Here is a 19,041-nt window from a genome sequence, read left to right as displayed (position 1 = left end):
CCGATGCAAAAATGTACAGCAAAATTATTGCCCATCGGCTGGGGGAGGTGCTGCCGCTTGTTATAGATCGTGACCAGACGGGATTTATTCAGGGCTGTTCGGTGCTCGATAATATTCGCCGAGCGATAAACCTGATATCCTTAGCTCCTTCAATCCCGGGGACACTATCTCTCTTCTCTTTAGACGCCCACAGGGCATTTGATAGTATGTCCTGGGAATATTTGCAACTAGTTCTGAAGGGCTTCGGCTTTGGCCCTAAATTCTCAAAGCTAATACTGTCAAACTTCCAAATCCCATCGATGCGCGTCCATATTAACGCGCAATGGTCTGCCCAGATACCCTTACGCAGGGGCACCAGACAGGGATGTCCCCTATCGCCGGTAGTCTTCGCATTGGCGATGGAGCCTCTGGCTCAGCACATACACCTTCACCCGGGGATCAAGGGATTTGAGCACAAAGGGATTTGAGCACAAAGGGATTTGAGCACAAACGGAAATGCCATAAAGTTGTGTTATACGCGGACGACGTGCTCTGTTTCCTTAGAGACGCAGAAAGCTCCTTACCCACTCTAGTAGCCTCTCTTGCCCGGTTCGCTACAGTCTCTGGGTTCACAATAAATTTCGGGAAATCCATGGGAATGGGGCTGACGGAATCTCAGGCCGCTTTGGCGGCTCTTCAGACTACATACCCATTTCAGTCGAATTCCAATTATATTACTTACCTGGGGGTGCGTTTAACTCTGTCTTACGAGGGCCTGCAGAAGGCCAACATTCCCAGTCTATTCAAAGAAGCCAAGGACTCTGTGCACAGATGGACAGCGCAAGAGATATCCTGGCTCGGGCGTATTAATGCAGTCAAAATGACTCTTCTCCCGAAGCTTCTCTACACCTTCCACGCCCTCCCAATAACAATCCCGGAACGTGAACTCCTAGAACTCCAAAAAGAGGTTGGTAGGTTCATATGGCAAGGGAAACAACCGAGACTCCCGCGCAAACTTCTTACGAGGGGGAAAGCATCGGGAGGCCTAGGTCTCCCTTCTATTTTGAGATACTTTAGAGCTGCTCAGGTGGCAGGGTTGTTGGGATGGTCCGGTCCGCCTGAGAATTGGCCTAAATGGTGTGAAATTGAACAAGCTGAATCCGCCACCCCCTTGCACTTTCTGCAATTCCTCTCAAAAGAGGCATCCACTCGCCAAATCTCCCTGCTCCCAACCACGAAAAACACACTTAATTGCTGGGGAAAATCTTGCGCACAACGAGGCATCCCGCCCGGTCTGGGCCCCTTATCGCCTATCACTCTAAACCCGGCCTTCACCCCGGGCCTCCAACCTAATGCTTACCACCTCTGGTCAGATGGGGAACCCCTAAAGTTACAGCATCTCTATGAAAACTCTACGCTTCTGACCTTTGAGCAATGCAAGTCGAAATTTGGGCTCCCCGAAACTGAGAGGTTTAGATACTTGCAATTGCGCCACTGGATCACACACCCAACAGTAAAACAAGCAGCTAACAGACCCCCGACAGGGATAGAACGGACAATGTTAGAGGGCCTGCAGACCCATAGAATAGCTACCTGCTACTGCCTTTTGGAAAACGCCCCGATGGAAGAGAAATTACCATACATGCTAGCATGGGAAAGGGAATTGGGGATTACGATTCCCCATGACTCATGACAGAAGATTTGGAGTAGGACCCATAAAACTTCACGGTGCACCGCAGTTAGGGAATGCGCTCTCAATCTATGCTACCGCTGGTACCTTTCTCCGCATAGACTACATGCAATGAACCCCGAGATTCCAGACACGTGTTGGCATGGATGTGGGGAAAAGGGGGATTTAGGCCACATGTGGTGGCATTGCCCAACTATACAAACATTTTGGCTGGAGATACGATCCAAAATCAGACATCTGCGACACACTACTTCCCATGGACCCGCAAATTCTGCTATTGGGCGACGCTCCTGAAGATGGTTCGTATCCAACGTCGGGCCCCAGGTCCGAACTGGTTTCCCAGCTCCTCATGGCTGCTAGGCTCACATAAGCCCGATTTTGGAAAGAGCTGGAGGGCCCCCACACAGCCTACTGGTGGGTAAAAATTTGGGAACTACTTGCCATGGAAAAACTGACAGCCACGATTGATAAGACGCTTGTTAAGTTCATGAATACGTGGGGTCTTTCCTGGAATACGTGGCAGAGAAAGAGCATATGTTCTTCCAACCAAGACTGGTAACATTTCTGCTTAACCCATGACGATGTTCTGAGGTGGTATGAAATGTATGCTTTGATTACGCACAGAAGACATGTGCCTTGCCTCCTTTTTTTTTTTTCCTCTTTCCCTCCTCTCTCCTTCTCTCCGCCCTTTCCCCTGTCTTGGAACAGTGCGTAGATTCATTGCTAATTGATTTTCTTTAAACAGTTTCATTACAAATTGCTAATGAGCGTTAGAGCCAAGAGCAACAGTTGTATTGTTACACTAGATAAAAGGAAGTCCCGACACATGAAGGTTAACCAGCTTTAATCCCATATGCTTGTTTGTTATTGAAGTATACTTTGTGATCCGAGAATTCAATAATAAATAACTCTGGAAAATAAAAACAGGGCGAAGCAGAAGGAAACTGGAGAGGAAGGCAGGTAGGTAACAAGCCATGGCAACTACCCTGAAGTAGGAGTCAGAGCTAGGAGGAACAGCGAAAGAAGAGTCAGTGCATCTTCTTATAGCAGCTACTGCGGTGCTCGAAGCAAGTGAAACAGGGCATTGTCATCTTTGAATGATGTCATAGTGCCGCAGGCAGCCATTGGAATGGCATGAACTGGGTAAGCCCAGCAGCCATCTTGGAATGGGCGACCACAAATTAAGCAAAGGCGCCACAGTCACCACAAGGAAAGTTCAGGGGCCCATCAGTAAGTTCTTCCTTTCATGACACTACTGCTCTGCAGGACTACAGGAATGAGTAGTGGCTAAACCGTCTACTTAGCCCCAAACTATCAGACCAGCAGTGATCCCAATCAGAAATTTAAAGCAGACATGCTGGGCGGGCATACCTCCTTTACCTTATGGTGTAGCGCAGGCCGAGGGCAGGTTGTACTCTTAAGGAGGGGTCTGAGGTGATGGCGGTAGCAACTGTGGTGAACCAGAAGGAGTTATCGGATGCAAATTGGACGTTGGCATATTCTTTATTTGTCAAAAATAATAAAAAGGCCAATATTTCCCTATTGCTATGGAGTTTTCCCTGCATATCAAAACTAATTTAAGGTGCTCGTCAGTCGTCAAACGTCCAAAACAAAACGTCATCCATCCAACAACCTAATCCTATCTGGCCTTACCACTTAGAAGTAACAACTAAATAAGATAGCTTCCCTTTAGACAGCCCTCTCAGCTTTCTCTCAGGGTTTCCAAGGTACTACAGTTACAAAATGAGGTATGAAGTCTGTTTTGCTTATTCGTCCGGGTTCGGTAAACCTCACTGATGAATTTCTGTAGCTCTTGATATGTTATTAAACCTTTGGTTTTCGGAAATATATAAGTCGCTCTAGTCCTACTCATGCACTCCTTATGTCGATAGTCATTTCCTTTCCCTCTTAGCAATTTAAACCTTTTTACTTCTGAAGTGTTCTCTTCCTCTCTTTTGGGGTGTTCCATACCCTTTTCCTTTACTTGATATCCTCTCTCCTTGGGTCTTTCCTCTGGTATTTGCTTTAAATGTCTTAAAGTTTTATAACTGGGGCTTGGCCTTGCCTTCAAGTACTGCATAGAGAAGAGCTGTTAACTTGGAGCAGTCATTAGCCTAGAAATAGACCAACAGTTTTTTTGTGTTCTCTTTTGCATTAATCCTTAAGCTAGGCTAAGGGCTTGATTTTCTGGGGTGAAGGAGGACTGGTAGATTTGGACTTCATCTATTAATTACCATGTATCCCTAGAACACTTTTCTGCATACTGCCTTAATCCTAGCATGGATATATACCCCATGTTAGCCTATAGAGTGGTGTTGTCCACAACCCCGTCTTAACATTGTTTCACAGAGATGGTGGGGGTAGACTGCAAAGTTGTGGACCATTTTAACTATCATTTTGGCTTTTGAGGCGGCTAGGGGCTATGCCTCATAGCCCTTCTTGTTGGACTTTGGAAAATGGAAGGCTCAAGGACTGGACTTCGCTGATAAACTCTTGATTATGCATAAAGGAATTGGATTTCAAATGCTCAGGTGGTAAGAGGTCACTGAGAATGGGTTTTCACTGGCCCTTTTTGGCAAGTACAGTGGGAGGGACTTGGGCTCCAGATACAATATCATTGAATTAAAGAACATTACCCTGTCAATACAAGGTTAAGAGGCAGTAGTTTTGACTTACTTATATATTTTGTATTTCCTTTTATATAAGAGGCTGCGGATGGCTTTTCTTGGCCGTCTGAAAACATCTCCGGTTACGAGTGCATAATACATCCCATAGATAGCGTCAGAATCATCTCATCGCACTATTCTCTAGTCCAATCTCAGATGGGTTTTCCATTTTGCAAGGATAGTGCTTTATGCGTTATTTTAATAAATGGTTCTCCAGCATGGGGTCTGGCATGGATTCACATGCTCATGAATATTCCCCGTCGTCAGGCTGGGAATCCTCGGTAAAGAAAAAATCACTATCAGTTTCGTTTCTGATCTGTCTTTCGTAGTAGTAACCAATCACTGATCTCTGCGTCATACTGACCACAGCCAATGACTGCCATCTCCCTAAGCCCCGCCTCTGGCAGCCATCTTCAGATTTTTACCGCACGTTCAAGTGTTGGGAGTCCTCGTGCTTAGCTCTCGAGCTTTTACTGCGTGTTTCGTGCTTTTTCAACATTTTTTTCGGTTAATCGAGCCTCAAGCTCCACCGTTCCTACTCCCGTTAACGGCTACCCGTTACGGGATTTTCCTCCACCCCTCAAGGGTGAAGATTTCATCGAATCAACTTCCTGGAGGATTCCAGAAGATTCGCGGCCTACTATGAGATGGCCCAGGACGCGAGTTCGTCACCCGGACCCAAGCTGTTTCGCAGCTGCCCTGGTTGCGGGCTGCAGAATGTGTTTAAGGAGGACAAGCATTCGCGATGCCTCTACTGTCTTTATGGGGACAAGACTCATGTAGAGAAGGACTGCCAGTTCTGCAAGAACTTGTCGGAGCGGACCATGAGGGACCGTCGATCCCGTCTCGCCAGCTGGTTGGAGAAGGGCTCAGCGGGTGAGAAAAAGACGAAAGGGTCCGAGCGGGCTTCTAAGTCCTGTGTGGGCGCCCCGGCGACGGGGGCCCAGGCCAAGCGCTGCGAGTCCGCTGGCTCCGGGAGCGCCGAAAGGTCGGGCTCTTCGGTCGCCAGGCAGGGCGCGCCTTCCCCGGCACTGTCAACCACGAGCCAGCGCTCTGGTTCGGGGAAGAGGAAGTCCGAGACCCCGGGTAAGCTTCGGGAGAAGCCCCGTCCGATCTCGGAAGAGGGGGAGCGAGGCGTCGCCCCTCCCCCTAAGGAGAAGGCCCGGGACGCACCTATGGTGGTGAAGGCCCCTACCGAGCAGGCAAAGGCCTCTATCGAGGCGATCGCGGCGACTCTGGCCAGGCCGGCAGAGACCCCGCCAGCGGAGACTGCCTCCGGGACTAGAGTTTCCCTGCCGCCAAGGAGGGAATCCTCTTTTCAGCCCATCGTCATGGCCACCATGATGGAAGAAGCGAGGGGGGGGGGCACGGTAGCCTCCTCAAGCTCGGAGTCAGCCTCGGAGGAGGAACTGACCGAGGCCGCGAGGAACCTCGAAAAGGTTCGATCCCGTAAGGAAGATCCTCGGGAGATAACCGAGGAAGACGACGATGGCGAGGAAGAGCAGCCTTCCCTTCCGGCACAGCCGGAACCTAGGCCTCAGGATAGCTCGGCGGCCATTTTGTCTGCGATCCAGTCCTTATGCTCTGAGATAAGGACGAGATTCCCACGGCCCAGGCCGGAGGACCCGCAACCTGGCCCGTCGGGAAGTCCTCCGAACAAACGACAGAGGACCCAACCCTCTCCTCCACTCGTCCCCGTAGGGCCTACAGTTCCCTCCTCATCCTCCCACGAGTCGGGAGATGAAGGTGCGATGGGCTCGACGACGGGTTCTGAGGGCGACGACGACGGAACGGGTCTCCCGTCGCACGGGCCTCGCCGCCCGACGAGATTGGCTCATTCCACGCCATGATCGCCAGGGTGTCCGAATTGTTCCAGCTCTGCCCGGAGGAGCAGAAAAAGGAAGGTTTCCTCTATCAGCGCCGGGAGGCCAAGAGGAAGACTGTCATCGCGGTGCCTCTAATCGATGACATCTGGGAGGATGGCCTGTCGGTTCTCAAGAACCCCTCCACGGCACCAGCCAAATGGGACCGGTATGAGAAGAAGTACTGGGTCCCCGAAACCGCTCCCCTGTGCCTCAGGGCCCAGCCAACGCCGGACTCGGTCGTCTCGGCGGCGGCGAAGAAGAAAGCGGCGGGGCCAGGAGCCTCGACGTCGAATTCCCCGCCAGACGGCGAGGGAAAGAAGTTTGATGCCCAGGGCACGGCGGGTTATTTCGTCGGCGGCGACGACGATCAAAGCGGCCAACGCCCTGGCGATCGTGGCCCGCTACGACCGGGAGCTCTGGTTTAAGCTGGCCCCCATATTGGACTTCCTACCGGATGACAAGAGGTCCCAGGCCCTGGAAATACTGCAAGAAGGCGGGGTGGAGTTGGACCACGCAATAACGGTGGCAACCGATATTGCCGATACCGGGTTCCGCCAGCTGGGCAACGGTGTTTGCCTACGACGATGGGGTTGGCTCCGGGCGACCGACTTCTGTCAGGACGTCCAGACCAGGGTGTTGGACATGCCGTTTGACGGCAGCAACTTGTTCGGGAAGGCGGTGGACGAATCCCTCCAAACCATAAAAACGGACACAGAGACGGCCCGCGCCCTAGGAGCCCTTCAGCAACGACGGCCCATTCGGAGCTCCTGAGGCAGACAGGGTGCCTCCAAGGGATCCAGCGGTGGCTCGTCGTCCTACCGCCAGGCGGCACGCTCCTCGTCTCAAGAGGCCTACAGGGGGCGCGGCAAGCAGGGAGCGCCTCGCCGCCGTCGGCAAGGTGGCCAGGGCGGCAAGGCCACCACCTCCAAGCATGACTGAACCGGCCGTGGTCTCGGCCCCCACCGAAGCACCCCGGTGGGAGGCCGGCTGACGAAGTTCGTCGGCGTGTGGAAGTCCATCTCCACCGACCGTTGGGTGCTGGATACCCTGGCAAGAGGACACTCTATCGAATTCCTGAGGAAGTGCCCTCACGTTCCACCTGTGGCCAGGAAGGAAAATCACGTCCCGCAACTGCTGTTGGAAGTACGGGCGATGCTCAGCAAAGGCACCATCGAGCTTGTCCCGAAGAGGCTCCGGGGTGTACTCAAGGTACTTCCTCGTCAGGAAGAAGACGGGCGGCTGGCGCCCCATCCTGGACCTTCGTCGTTTGAACAAATGCGTCAGGTCACAAAAGTTCAGGATGGTCACCCTCCAGCACGTGCTGGGACAGCTGGAGGAAGGCGACTTTCTATCGTCGTTGGACCTGGAGGATGCATACTTCCCCGTTCCCATCCTCAGAAGTCACCGAAAGTTCCTCAGGTTCGTCGTCCAGGGACGCCATTACCAATTCAGAGCACTGCCGTTCGGATTGAAGTCGGCCCCCAGGGTCTTTACCAGTTGCCTAGCACCTGTGGCGGCGCGGCTGCGCCTGCAGGGGATTCACGTCTACCCCTACCTGGACGACTGGCTCATCCGCTCAAGGACGAGGGAACTCACTGTCGAACACACTGCGAGGACCGTCCAGCTACTCACAGACCTGGGATTCGCCATAAATTACCCAAAGTCCCACCTGGTGCCGTCGCAGGTGGCCCTGTTTCTGGGAGCGAAGCTTGAGACAGTGAGGCGCCTGGCGGCACCGTCGGAAGAACGGACGAAGACCATTCTGGGCAAAGTGCAGCGCCTACTAGTCACGGACGTGGCCAGGGTGCGGTCCATCAAGTCCCTCCTGGGGATGATGTCCTCTTGCATCTACCTGGTGCACCTCTGCAGACTATCGATGCGCCCTCTTCAAGAATTTCTCGACGCCCGTTGGCTGCAGGCGACGGGCACCTTCGAAGACAGGGTCCCCCTCAACGAGGTGTTCCGGCGGGTGATTCAGTGGTGGGGCGTTCGAGCGCACCTCACGGCGGGCAAGGACTTTCAGACACCGGCGTAGCAGGAGACGGTGACGACGGACGCCTCCCTGGAAGGTTGGGGCGCCCACACCAGAGATCTCCACGCAAGAGGCCTCTGGCTCCCGGAGGAGAAGCTCCTGCACATCAACATCCTGGAACTCCGAGCCGTGTTCTGGGCTCTCAAATCATTCCTCCCGTCGCTCAAGGGCAAGGTGGTGCGGATCTTCACGGACAACACCACGACAATGGTTTACATACGGAAGCAGGGAGGCACCAGATCCCCAGCCCTATCCAAGGAGACACAGGATCTGTGGCACTGGGCAGTCGCCCAGGGGATGTTCCTGGTTCCCTTCCACCTGGCAGGAGAAAGAAACACCATCGCCGACTCACTCAGCAGGGAGCTGCGTGCGTGTCACGAGTGGGAGCTGCGCCAGGATCAGGTTGATCAACTCTTCCGACGATGGGGCAAACCCCAAATCGACCTGTTCGCAACAGCGACGAACTCGAAGTGCCAGAGGTTCGCCAGCAGGTTTCCCCAGCCGAGAAGCATGGGCGATGCGTTCTCGTTCCCCTGGGACGGCCTATACCTGTATGCGTTCCCTCTGTTGCCGTTGCTGCTTCGACTCATCAACCAGCTCAAGAGGTCCCGGTGCAGGATGATCCTCGTCGCACTGGCGTGGCCGAGGCAGATCTGGTTCCCGGACCTTCTGGACTTGTCAACGTCCCCTCCCATCAAGCTGTCGGCGGACGCGGATCTTCTCTCCAGAGAAGGAGGCGCCATCTTCCACCACGACCCGGCGTCGATGAACCTGCAGGCTTGGCTCCTGCAGCGCTAGAGTTTGGAGGGTACGATATACCGGCCGACTGCAGAGAGGTTCTTGCAAAGGCCAGGGCGTCCTCGACTCTCAAATGCTACGGTCACAAGTGGAAGAGGTTCTCTATCTGGTGCCGGGCACAGAAGATCAACCCCCTACGGATTACGGCCCCTCAAGTGCTGCCGTACCTGCTATCGCTGGCAAAGGCTGGGCTAGCCCATGCCTCCATTAAGATTCATCTGGCGGCGATCTCCAGATATACCAGAACCACAGGACGGACGTCCCTGTGGTCCCATCGACTGGTAAAAGAGTTTATGAAAGGACTGTTCCGGTCGTTCCCGCCGGTGAAGGCCCCGGCCCAGGCTCATGGGGCCCCCATTCGAGCCGATGCACTCCGCACCGATGAAGTTTGTGTCGTGGAAGACTGCATTCCTGGTGGCCATTACCTCCGCACGACGAGTGGGAGAGATCCAGGCCCTATCCTGCAAAGCACCGTACTTGACTTTCCATGCCTCGAGGGTGGTGCTTAGGACGCACCCCTCCTTTATGCCCAAGGTGCCGTCAGACTTCCATCTTAACGAGCCCCTGGTGTTACCTGTTTTCTTCCCGTCTCCTTCGTCGCCGGCCGAGAGGACTTTGCACTTGCTGGATGTGGCTAGAGCGCTGAAGTTCTACGTGGACCGCACAAAGAGTTTTCGGAGGACATCACAGCTATTCGTGAACTTTGGACCTGTGAATCAAGGGAAGGCTCTCTCGAAGTCTTCTATTTCCAGATGGCTCTCCGGCTGCATCATGCACTGCCACCGGTCGGCTAACCGACCGCTGCCAGGCCGTCCGAGAGCCCATTCGACCAGAGCGATCGCTGCTACTACGGCGTTCCTATCTGGTGTGCCCCTGCTGGACATCTGCAGGGCTGCTACGTGGAGGTCGACGCACACCTTCAGGAGATTTTACTGCGTCGATCGGGATTCCAGGGAGGAGTCCAGGGTCGGCCAAGCAGTGCTGCGCTACCTGTTCGCTTAAGGTGAGCCTGGTGAGGAGGTAAGGGGTGCTTAATGTTGAGTTTTTTTGTATTGCTTAATGTTGAGCCTTTTGCCACCCCCTGTGGTTGTGCATGTGTGTACTGCTATGTATTCTTATATTCATGAGCATGTGAATCCATGCCAGACCCCATGCTAGAGAAGGAACAAGTTACTTACCTGTAACTGTTGTTCTCCAGCATGGGTCTGGCATGGATTCACATGCGAACCCTCCCGCCTACCCCTCTGCGGCTCTTCACTTGGTCATACTGCCACTTCACGTGCTACCAAATCTGAAGATGGCTGCCAGAGGTGGGGCTTAGGGAGATGGCAGTCATTGGCTGTGGTCAGTATGACGCAGAGATCAGTGATTGGTTACTACTACGAAAGACGGATCAGAAACGAAACTGATACTGATTTTTTCTTTACCGAGGATTCCCAGCCTGACGACAGGGAATATTCATGAGCATGTGAATCCATGCCAGACCCATGCTGGAGAACAACAGTTGCAGGTAAGTAACTTGTTCCTTCCCTTCCCTTTAATGCTCTCTGGATGTACCCTCACTAGGAGTATCTCTTTGTGTGCAAGACTTCTATCATACCTTTTTGCACAGTGCCTACCACAAGCCTTTAAGTGTCCAGAAGTCATAAAAAGTTTGGTTGACTTCATTGGCCCGCTTGTTAGCTAGAAGTAGACTAGCCATTCGTTTTTTAAGTCCGGCAAGCGCGTGCTCAACAGCTAGAGTGTACTAGGGGAAAGGTTCAGTAAGGTATTTAAGCCAATGGCAAAGGGCAAAGATGTGCTTTCCGTTACTGCGTAGGTCCGAGCACATTCAACCTACCTCATGCCATGACCCCAGTTAGACGCACCTCAACTGATTCCAATCATGCCGGTACCCCGAACAGAATCTCCATATTGTACTCTCCAGATGTTCTACTCAAATTACCGTGGCATGACTTAATCATGTATGTTGTAAGGTAATCTCAATATGTTCATTCGCATATCTTGTAAGGCGTGTATGGAAGTGCAGGTTTGCGCTCATTATATTGCCTTGATTTGAAAATGGTCAATGTTCCGTTATTTAAGTATGTTACTCTTATTTACAATACCTACTAGGTTGAAATTCATGTGAGCAGAGACCCATCTCGTTTGTGCAAACTTACCAAAGGCTGGGAGGAACGTACGAAAGAGATAGGCCCAACAAGTGCCGGGCCACTGTTACACATTCCCCACAGGTAAGAAATGACAGACAAAAGTACAAACCAGATTCCATCTGTGTTTAATCACCATGGAATATTCATCTTTCATTTCTCTTATTCCAGAGCTGTTCCGTCATGGCGCCAGGGACTATGACCTAGTAGACCATGCCGTGGAAGCAATTTCCATGTTGGCAGTTCCTTCACTTCAGGGAAGAATGCAAGCAATGTCTGCCTAACGCTCAAGGAGACAGCACTACATCAGGCAGTTTCCACGACCAACGCAAAGTGCACCCCTGAACAATTCAAGCAGATTTCATTTTATATTTCTTTTTCTCAAAGATTTAGAAAAGAACAAATTGAAAAAAATAACACTAGAACAACATTTAAGGTTTTTCTTCATGGAAAACTTCCTAACATACCTTGATGCCTCTTCTTTTAAAAAAAACATTTTTACTACTGCTGGTGGAGCATTGGAGACGCCCTGTTTGCTGAAACTCGTTTTTTATATTGCCTCATTTTACCTAAATCTTGTTGGTATTGTGTTGCTGCCTTCAATTAAACCGGTGTTACCTTTTGCACAAATTAGTATATTAGCCTGTACAGATAGTCACATAAACTGAAATATGCAGGCCGTTAACAGTGTGAGTTGAAATGATTTAATCATGATCGTGCAACATCTACCAGCTTTTACCCACTATTCAAATGGTTTTATTCATGTTTTTATAATGTTTGATCTGCAATACTCCTTTCTAGGAAGTGTGTGTGTTTAAGAATTCTGCTTACAAGTTACCACTGTCTTCATACATTTCAGCTTTAATACATCTCTATCATTTTTATGTGTGCAGCACCTTTTATTTATCATGAGACTATTAGTTCCAAACATGAGGAACGCATGTTTATGTTGGGCTGGCTTCTGCCATTAATTGTAAAATACAAGTTAAGTTACACACAATGTTGTGGCTGCATTTACGTACCGCTGCACTTCAAGTAACATTCACATATTTAGACGTGCACATTTCGCTCAATGGTTGTCTGAATAATGAGAAACATAGAGTCTTAGTTTAATCCATTATCCTGCTAGTGTACCTACTAGCTTCTATCCTCATCTTGTCTCTCAATCTGATGATGTAATCCGGATTTACACCCTATTGTGAATGTCAGTCTGTTTTCCTGAACCAGAATACTTGTTTTTGACAAAAGAATCAGAGCATTTTCTAGAGGGATTTTGATCACGTGCCCTTTCTCAAATCGCGTCTCCCTACTATTAGGATACACCGCTTTCTCCTAGGATATGTGCTGGGATACAGGTCCAGCCTGCGTTCCACCCCAGGTAAAACTACCCTTTAAAACATGATTCTTTTGCAACCCTATTGGGGGATGGAGCAAACACTACAGGTATTTTATGTATATATGCCCTGTGATTTGGCACAGCTTCTCCACCTCAAAGATATAGTAATGAGACTTTGCATGTGCACAAAAACGGCAACAAATGTATATATTAGAACATACTCCCTCACCAAGAACCAGACTATGACATGCAGCCATATCACCCGGAAAAAAGACAAATGTATCTGGCACATGCGCAAATGTCCTCTCTCCAGCACGGATGGAACGGGAGCACAGCACAGTGGATGTGCTTTCAGTCGTACATTATTTTAGTTTTTCCTTTGGAGTGCCTCGCGCTTATGGCTCGTAAACCTTGCCTGTCATTTGGTCACATTTTGTCTGCCTTTTTTTCTCATCCCCTGTAAACTCCCCCTCGTCCCCTGCCGAAGTCCTGCCATCAGGACTCAGATGGTGGGAGAACATGTTCCATCTGCTTCTGCAGGTTTTGGTGAGGGAGCTCTTCAGCAGTTACATAAGTAAGTTTCCTTTTTCTCTGATGGACAGCAGCCTGTTGACCCGTTTCCGCCAAATCACCTATCCGGGAGGAGGTACTTGGAAACCCTTCTTCCGTCACGCAGGCATTTAATGTGGTTCATAACAAGGTACCCTCTGCGTCGCTCACCCCACGCATAAGACAGGCATGTTCTGCTACTACGTTTGTTTGTTATAGGTAACCTCATTTTAAAGGATGGGGTTTTGGACTACACATCCCTTGCTTTGCATATTATGCTGCTGTCCTTCTCTATTTCTTTCCCAGTCCCTATACAGGTTGATGGGCATACTAGGGAATCGGGCCTATTCCGTAAATTATGGACTTCAATGAAAAGCAATAGTACAAAGAATGACATCTTGGTTCTACATGGCATTTCACCGGTTGCTTTTTCATTTCAATATCTTAGATCGCTTGTGTGATGCACCCCAAGAGTAGACCTAGTTCTTAAAAATAATAATCCATTTCAGTAAATGTAATAGGTCCTGAAAAGTCAGTGTCATCAGTAAGGAATTGGGGCGCTTTTCGCCAAACACAGTAGACCTTGTTCTTTAAAATAACTTCGTGTTACCCTCTCCTCTTCTTCAATAAACTAGCCTGATTAATTCAAAGACTGTAGTTGAAAATGATTGGATAATCCGAACAAACGTGATCAAGGTATCATGGAGCACTAATGAAAAGCACTTGTATGGAGCAAAACAATAAAAGTGCTCTGTTATTTTGTAAAATCCGTATGAATGTAATGGATGTGTGATAATTTGAATGGATGAATAATGTGATGTTATAGAATTAATAATTATGATTTGGGTGTGATATACTAGACTACCCTGTATACAATATGATGATCTTTCTGGATTTATCAAAATAATCTTTGCACTGTTAAATATTTCTCAAAATAATTAATTTTGTATACATTTGTGAAGACAGCCTCTTTTGCTTTCCCTTCGTAATGCACTAAGTTACTTATTAATACATAACACCGCTGGATGCAGAAGAGGGTGCATTAGGGTCAACATTCCACACTTACAGGAATTCACTCGTCACTTGATTCTCTGAACCGGTTACGGCTGAGTGCTGTCTTAAACCAAATGTCCTAGCACACTTACCCTATCCCCTTTTTTATGGCCCAACCGGTTGAGTATTCTACCAGGGCTTCCCCTGAGGCGCCACCACATTAGTTGTTTTCCTGCCACAAGCCTGGGGATACATTCCTTCCTTCAGGGCCAGTTTTCCACTGGCGGGATCGGCTGGCCCTATAAATAGTCCCTGTATTCGGTCTACAGGTCCCATGGGCCTAAAAGGCCTTTTTAGGGGTGCAGGAGACCGATCATTGCACTCATTCCCGGATGAGATTGCCACAGTTAAATCTGCGGCTGTCAGAGTGCACTGTGTGCACATCCTGGTGCCCATCACTGTGTCGCATACGTATGCCTGGTAGGTGAGGCCAGCTACTTGGGTGCACAGCCGTGGAGCGAAATAAGAGGAGCAGACTGAATTGCCCCATTCACCATGAGCCACTAGAAACACAAGAACCGAAATGGAGAAAGAGCAACATGTGATGCAATTCAATGGCCGCACTTAGCTTTTGCAAGAAAGGAGAGAGAGCACAATCCACCCATCGTGAACCAGAGAGAGACCAGGCTCCCAAGACCCAGAGTCGAGGCCAGTAAAGCTACATTAGAGAAAGCCGTGAGGTACAGGCAGTGGAGTGAAGCAAGAGGGCTGGGACAGAGCCTCAAAAAACAGCAGAGTGGAGGTAACCAGGATTAACACAAAAGGGCTAGAAGATAACAGTTGCAAGTTGTTATGCCCTTTCACAAGGTACATGCAAGAGCAACCATTAAAGTGTGTTAAAGATAAGTGATAACTATTCCAAGTTTAAAATTCCCTTTTATGAGGTATGCAGCATAGAGACCACTGCTAAAGAATAGTGAGGCTAAGAGAACGAGAATCCTTGTTGACCATTTAAATGCCTGCTATGGTGTATGCAAGCTTGCAGATTATTGAAATCCTCAATGATTAGAAAGCGAGACAAGGATTCTAGAACTGATGGCATCAGAGGCAGCAGTCCAAGGACACAGCCCCTCAGTGGTCTTGAAAATCAGTTAAATAATATATAGGAGGAGATGATGGAATTTGTGGATATGCCCCCCATCCACCTTCCTCAAAGCACACAAGAGAATTATCTGATGATGCTGAGAGGCAGCCATACACTCCTCTGGTAAGGCACAACCTCTTTTCAAAGGATTAGAGAAGAAAGAGGGCTTGACCTTCACTCTAGAGCAGTGGCTCAATCTAACAAAGATGATTTAATGGAATTGATGGGCAGTGTAGCGTTTGAAGGGAAGATTAAACAGACTGTGATGGACATGAAAAAAAAACATGATGTTGTTGAAAAGCGTACAGAGGATCTTGAAGGACACATGTACATGTATGGGTCACAGGATCAGAGTAACTGTTTTTGTTCATTTGGCTGCAACGACTTAGGTTGTGAAGGACTGTTGTGTGCTTGGTTCTCTGTAGTGATCATGGCCAGATTATGTTCAGATGCAGGTAAAGGGTGGTCATTTTGGGTATAGTATGGTTGCGTCTTGATTAGGCCACTTTTATGTATTGATTTATATTAAGTAGCGCCTTGAATAACCTTGGAATAAAGCTTTTCAAGATGGCACCCAGGGTCTACAACAGGTGAAAACCAAATCAATGGTGTTTTCGCACGTGTCCTGATGGGGTCGAATGATGATCAAGTAGTTTTGGATCCCCGTGAACTCATAGATGCCACTTCACTTGGGCATTCACGCCGGCACCCTATGGCAGGGTTACAAACTGGTGATTGGGAGCAGTAGAACTGCAGGACCACCGCACTTACGGGTTAGAATATTGCGTGTTCAGCTGCATTTGGATGCAGTTTACTAGGGACAGTGCCCCACTGTCCCTGGTTATTAATAGGAATTGATGTGAGACCAACCACATTCGCGCTAAGCTCTGCAAATATTGCAGCAGAGAGTTTCTCTTTAATAAAGCTCTATGAATCTGGAATTCGGTTCAGACAAATGTATTTATTGTGATTTACTGACAGGTGTTTCGACCTTCCAGGTCATTTGCAAGGCTAATCATAAAATGCAATTACAATAATCGAGCATGTATCACCCCTAGGTGTGTCGCCCCATTTATATGCACTGTGGCAGCTGTGATACAATCATTAAAAAACAGTAAGGCTAATAATTGTATATGTGGGTTATAGGTGGGGTAACAATAAACAAAACAGTACAAACAAAGGGGGGGGAAAGGGATGAAAGGAGAGCAATGATTAGAAGGATTTGCATAGGTGGCCGTCGGAAAATGGGAGAGAACGTAGGGCTAGGAGGGCTATCCTCCCTCTTTGTTTGTACTGTTTTGTTAATTGTCTGTTAATTGTTGACTTTTCATATTGTAATAATCAATTCTGCAATGTTTTAAAAATTATTATGGTTAACTTCAATTTAACGTTTGTAAATGATCATACACATGAGATGTATCGACCTTACTCCTAAGGATCAAGGTCAGATCCTCTGATTACAGTATAGTAATTTATATTGTATACAGCCAAATACGTAAATTCCTGGTAAATCACTTGTCAAAATAAACAAGCATTGGCAATACCAACAGTTTATGCTTTTGTGGAGGCATGGGAAAGCACTTGCCAAGCAGTGCCATAGTGGTATTCACTGGTATTGATGGTAGCAGGTGCAAACCATTGCGAGTACCTTCGCATCTATTAGCAGTGCATGGAAAATGTCTAATACTTATACACAAGCCAAATCTGTTGGCTTTGCCAATTCTTGTTTTTAACAGGACTTCAGTGAAGGACATGAATAGTGCTCATAAATCGAGTGGCTGAAGGCAGACCTGATCAAGACATTTTTATTACACCAGTAGCGTGTTTACAACTCCAATTAAGTCATTAACTCGGAAGACTGCTTTGAAAAAGCACTGGCAGGCACTTTTAGTGCAAAGTTTGATAGTAAGGCTTGGTTAAAGCAAGCTCAGAGTTCCCATGAAGAGGTGATTTTGGCAGGCATGGTAGGAACTGGGTGGAAATGGCCATAGGGATTAGCATGGCAATGGGTGGGCAAATAACCAAACACCTACAAGCTTTGTGTCCCTCCTCATATGCCATTTCGCCCTATCTGTACGTTTCGGCTTATAGGTGGCTGTACCCAATAGGCCCCTGAGTACTGGATTCACAGTACGCCATGCTCCTACGGCGTGGGTAGCAATCTTAACAATAGTCCCTAGGATTTGGCACATCTCGCTTTGTATCATGGTTCCTTCTTTTTTCTCCTCAAGAGCACAAGATACTCTGTCAGCCTTTCATAGGTAAGGACCTAGGATAGAGGCCGACAGAGTATCCTGGGTGCAGGATTTGCAGTAGACGTTTACAGGACAACATTCACTATTGCCCTCTCACTTGGGCCTTAGATTAAAATATTCACATTAGGCCTCTCTCATAGGTCTGGGGTCCTCCTGCCTCTTATTATCTTCCCCTGGGGTCTAGTGTACAGCCCAAGCTTTGGCTTTCCAGTTCCCCAAAGGAGTGGAGCAGGGCTGTGGTGCTATTCGGGTCGCCCTTCCTCTTCCAGGGCTTAAATGTTCTCCCTCTCTCCTCCAATCTCTCCAGGCTGCCACTCAAGGCAGCCGTCCTTCCAAGAGTCCTCTCTCCAGCAGCTTCCCCATTTATCAAGGGGGCATTAGCAGTCACATCTGCTTCCTCTGGTTCCAAGACCCACACTTACGTTTCCAAGCCCCTTTTATGTACCCTTGGGACACTAGTACAATGGACTGTAATTGGTTATTACTTAAGCTTAAGGATTGGTTGGGCTCAGTGATTACCTCCTTTCTTCTTACCAGCTCTTTATTGATTTGTTCTTGGTATTGCCCAATAGGTGCATCAGTTCCCTTCCCTCTATCCTGCTACTGAAGAGTTTCTTGAGTCTCTATAGCATGCATTACCATTTTGGAAATCCCTTGCTGCTTTTCAGCACCCATGCATACCAGATTGCTGGGTTTGTGGTATCTCTGCTGCTGGATGTAGCATTTCCCATGGTATGCGTGCTGGAGTATATGGTCGGCAAGCAACTGTGATGAATCCAAGGGTGTTGTCACTGCTTCCATGGGGGGAGCCCCTTCTGATGAGGCCAGGGAGGTGAGGCTGCTACCCGATAGTCCCCCTGCGGGTGGTTTTCAGCAGGAGAATCACATGGGGAGGGATTTCCCTCATGGGACCAGGGACGATTATCCAGAGAGAATGCGGTACGTCCAGCAGATAGTAACCCCTATCTCACCCACTTACGCTGTTCAGACTTCACCTACCCCACACACTTCCATATGTCTATGTAGGGTCGATGATATCACTTCCTCTAGAAGCACTGAGACAAGGAAGAGTAGGGTTGAATTGGGGAAGGCACACTCAGAAACTGGGACGAAGAACACTAATAACCCAGTAGAGAGTGAGAGCAAATTAACTGAGACGAGAAGGAAGCACAGAGTAATGCAGAATACCCTGTGAAACCAACGTGGACAGACTAGACATTCTAAACCAATTGAATGAGACTATATGATGAAAAGGGAACAAGTACTTTGTTGGAAGAGAAGCCCGTCAGAGAGAAACTGGGAGATTTGAAAGCGAGAAGAGACGTAAGGCGAAGAGAGCACGAACTGAGACGCTTACCCAAAGGCAGAAGCATTTCTGAAAGGTTTGCCGTGGACAGAGTGGCAGACTAGCAGAAGCTCCAGTCAACCAGCAGGTTGAGGACGCTGGTGTGCACTATTGAAGCGATACACGCAAACCAAAGGCAGGGGAATGCTGTGAAAGTACCGCAGCTCCTGCTGAAGTCAGAAGGAGCCTGAGAGGGAGATCGCAGAGACCCACAGACAACCAGAGAATGCCGGTAAGCA

At 49.0% G+C, this 19,041-nt stretch overlaps 1 protein-coding gene across 2 annotated transcripts in view; it reads left to right on the top strand.

Annotated features, from left to right (window-relative positions):
* CCDC112 (coiled-coil domain containing 112) overlaps positions 1–12,064 on the top strand; it is a 530,811-nt gene extending 518,747 nt beyond the window's left edge. For both annotated transcript variants that reach the window (XM_069625516.1, XM_069625515.1), the window contains exons 9-10: positions 11,146–11,264; positions 11,352–12,064. In XM_069625516.1, the coding sequence (XP_069481617.1) occupies positions 11,146–11,264; positions 11,352–11,382 (150 nt within the window). In that variant the 3' untranslated portion in view covers positions 11,383–12,064. The remainder of the gene's footprint in view (positions 1–11,145; positions 11,265–11,351) is intronic.
* Positions 12,065–19,041: the final 6,977 nt, after the last annotated feature.

This window comes from Ambystoma mexicanum, chromosome 6p, assembly GCF_040938575.1.
Source record: "Ambystoma mexicanum isolate Mex_15411 chromosome 6p, UKY_AmexF1_1, whole genome shotgun sequence".
Lineage (NCBI taxonomy): Eukaryota > Metazoa > Chordata > Amphibia > Caudata > Ambystomatidae > Ambystoma > Ambystoma mexicanum.
This window is presented reverse-complemented; position numbering and strand designations above follow the sequence as displayed.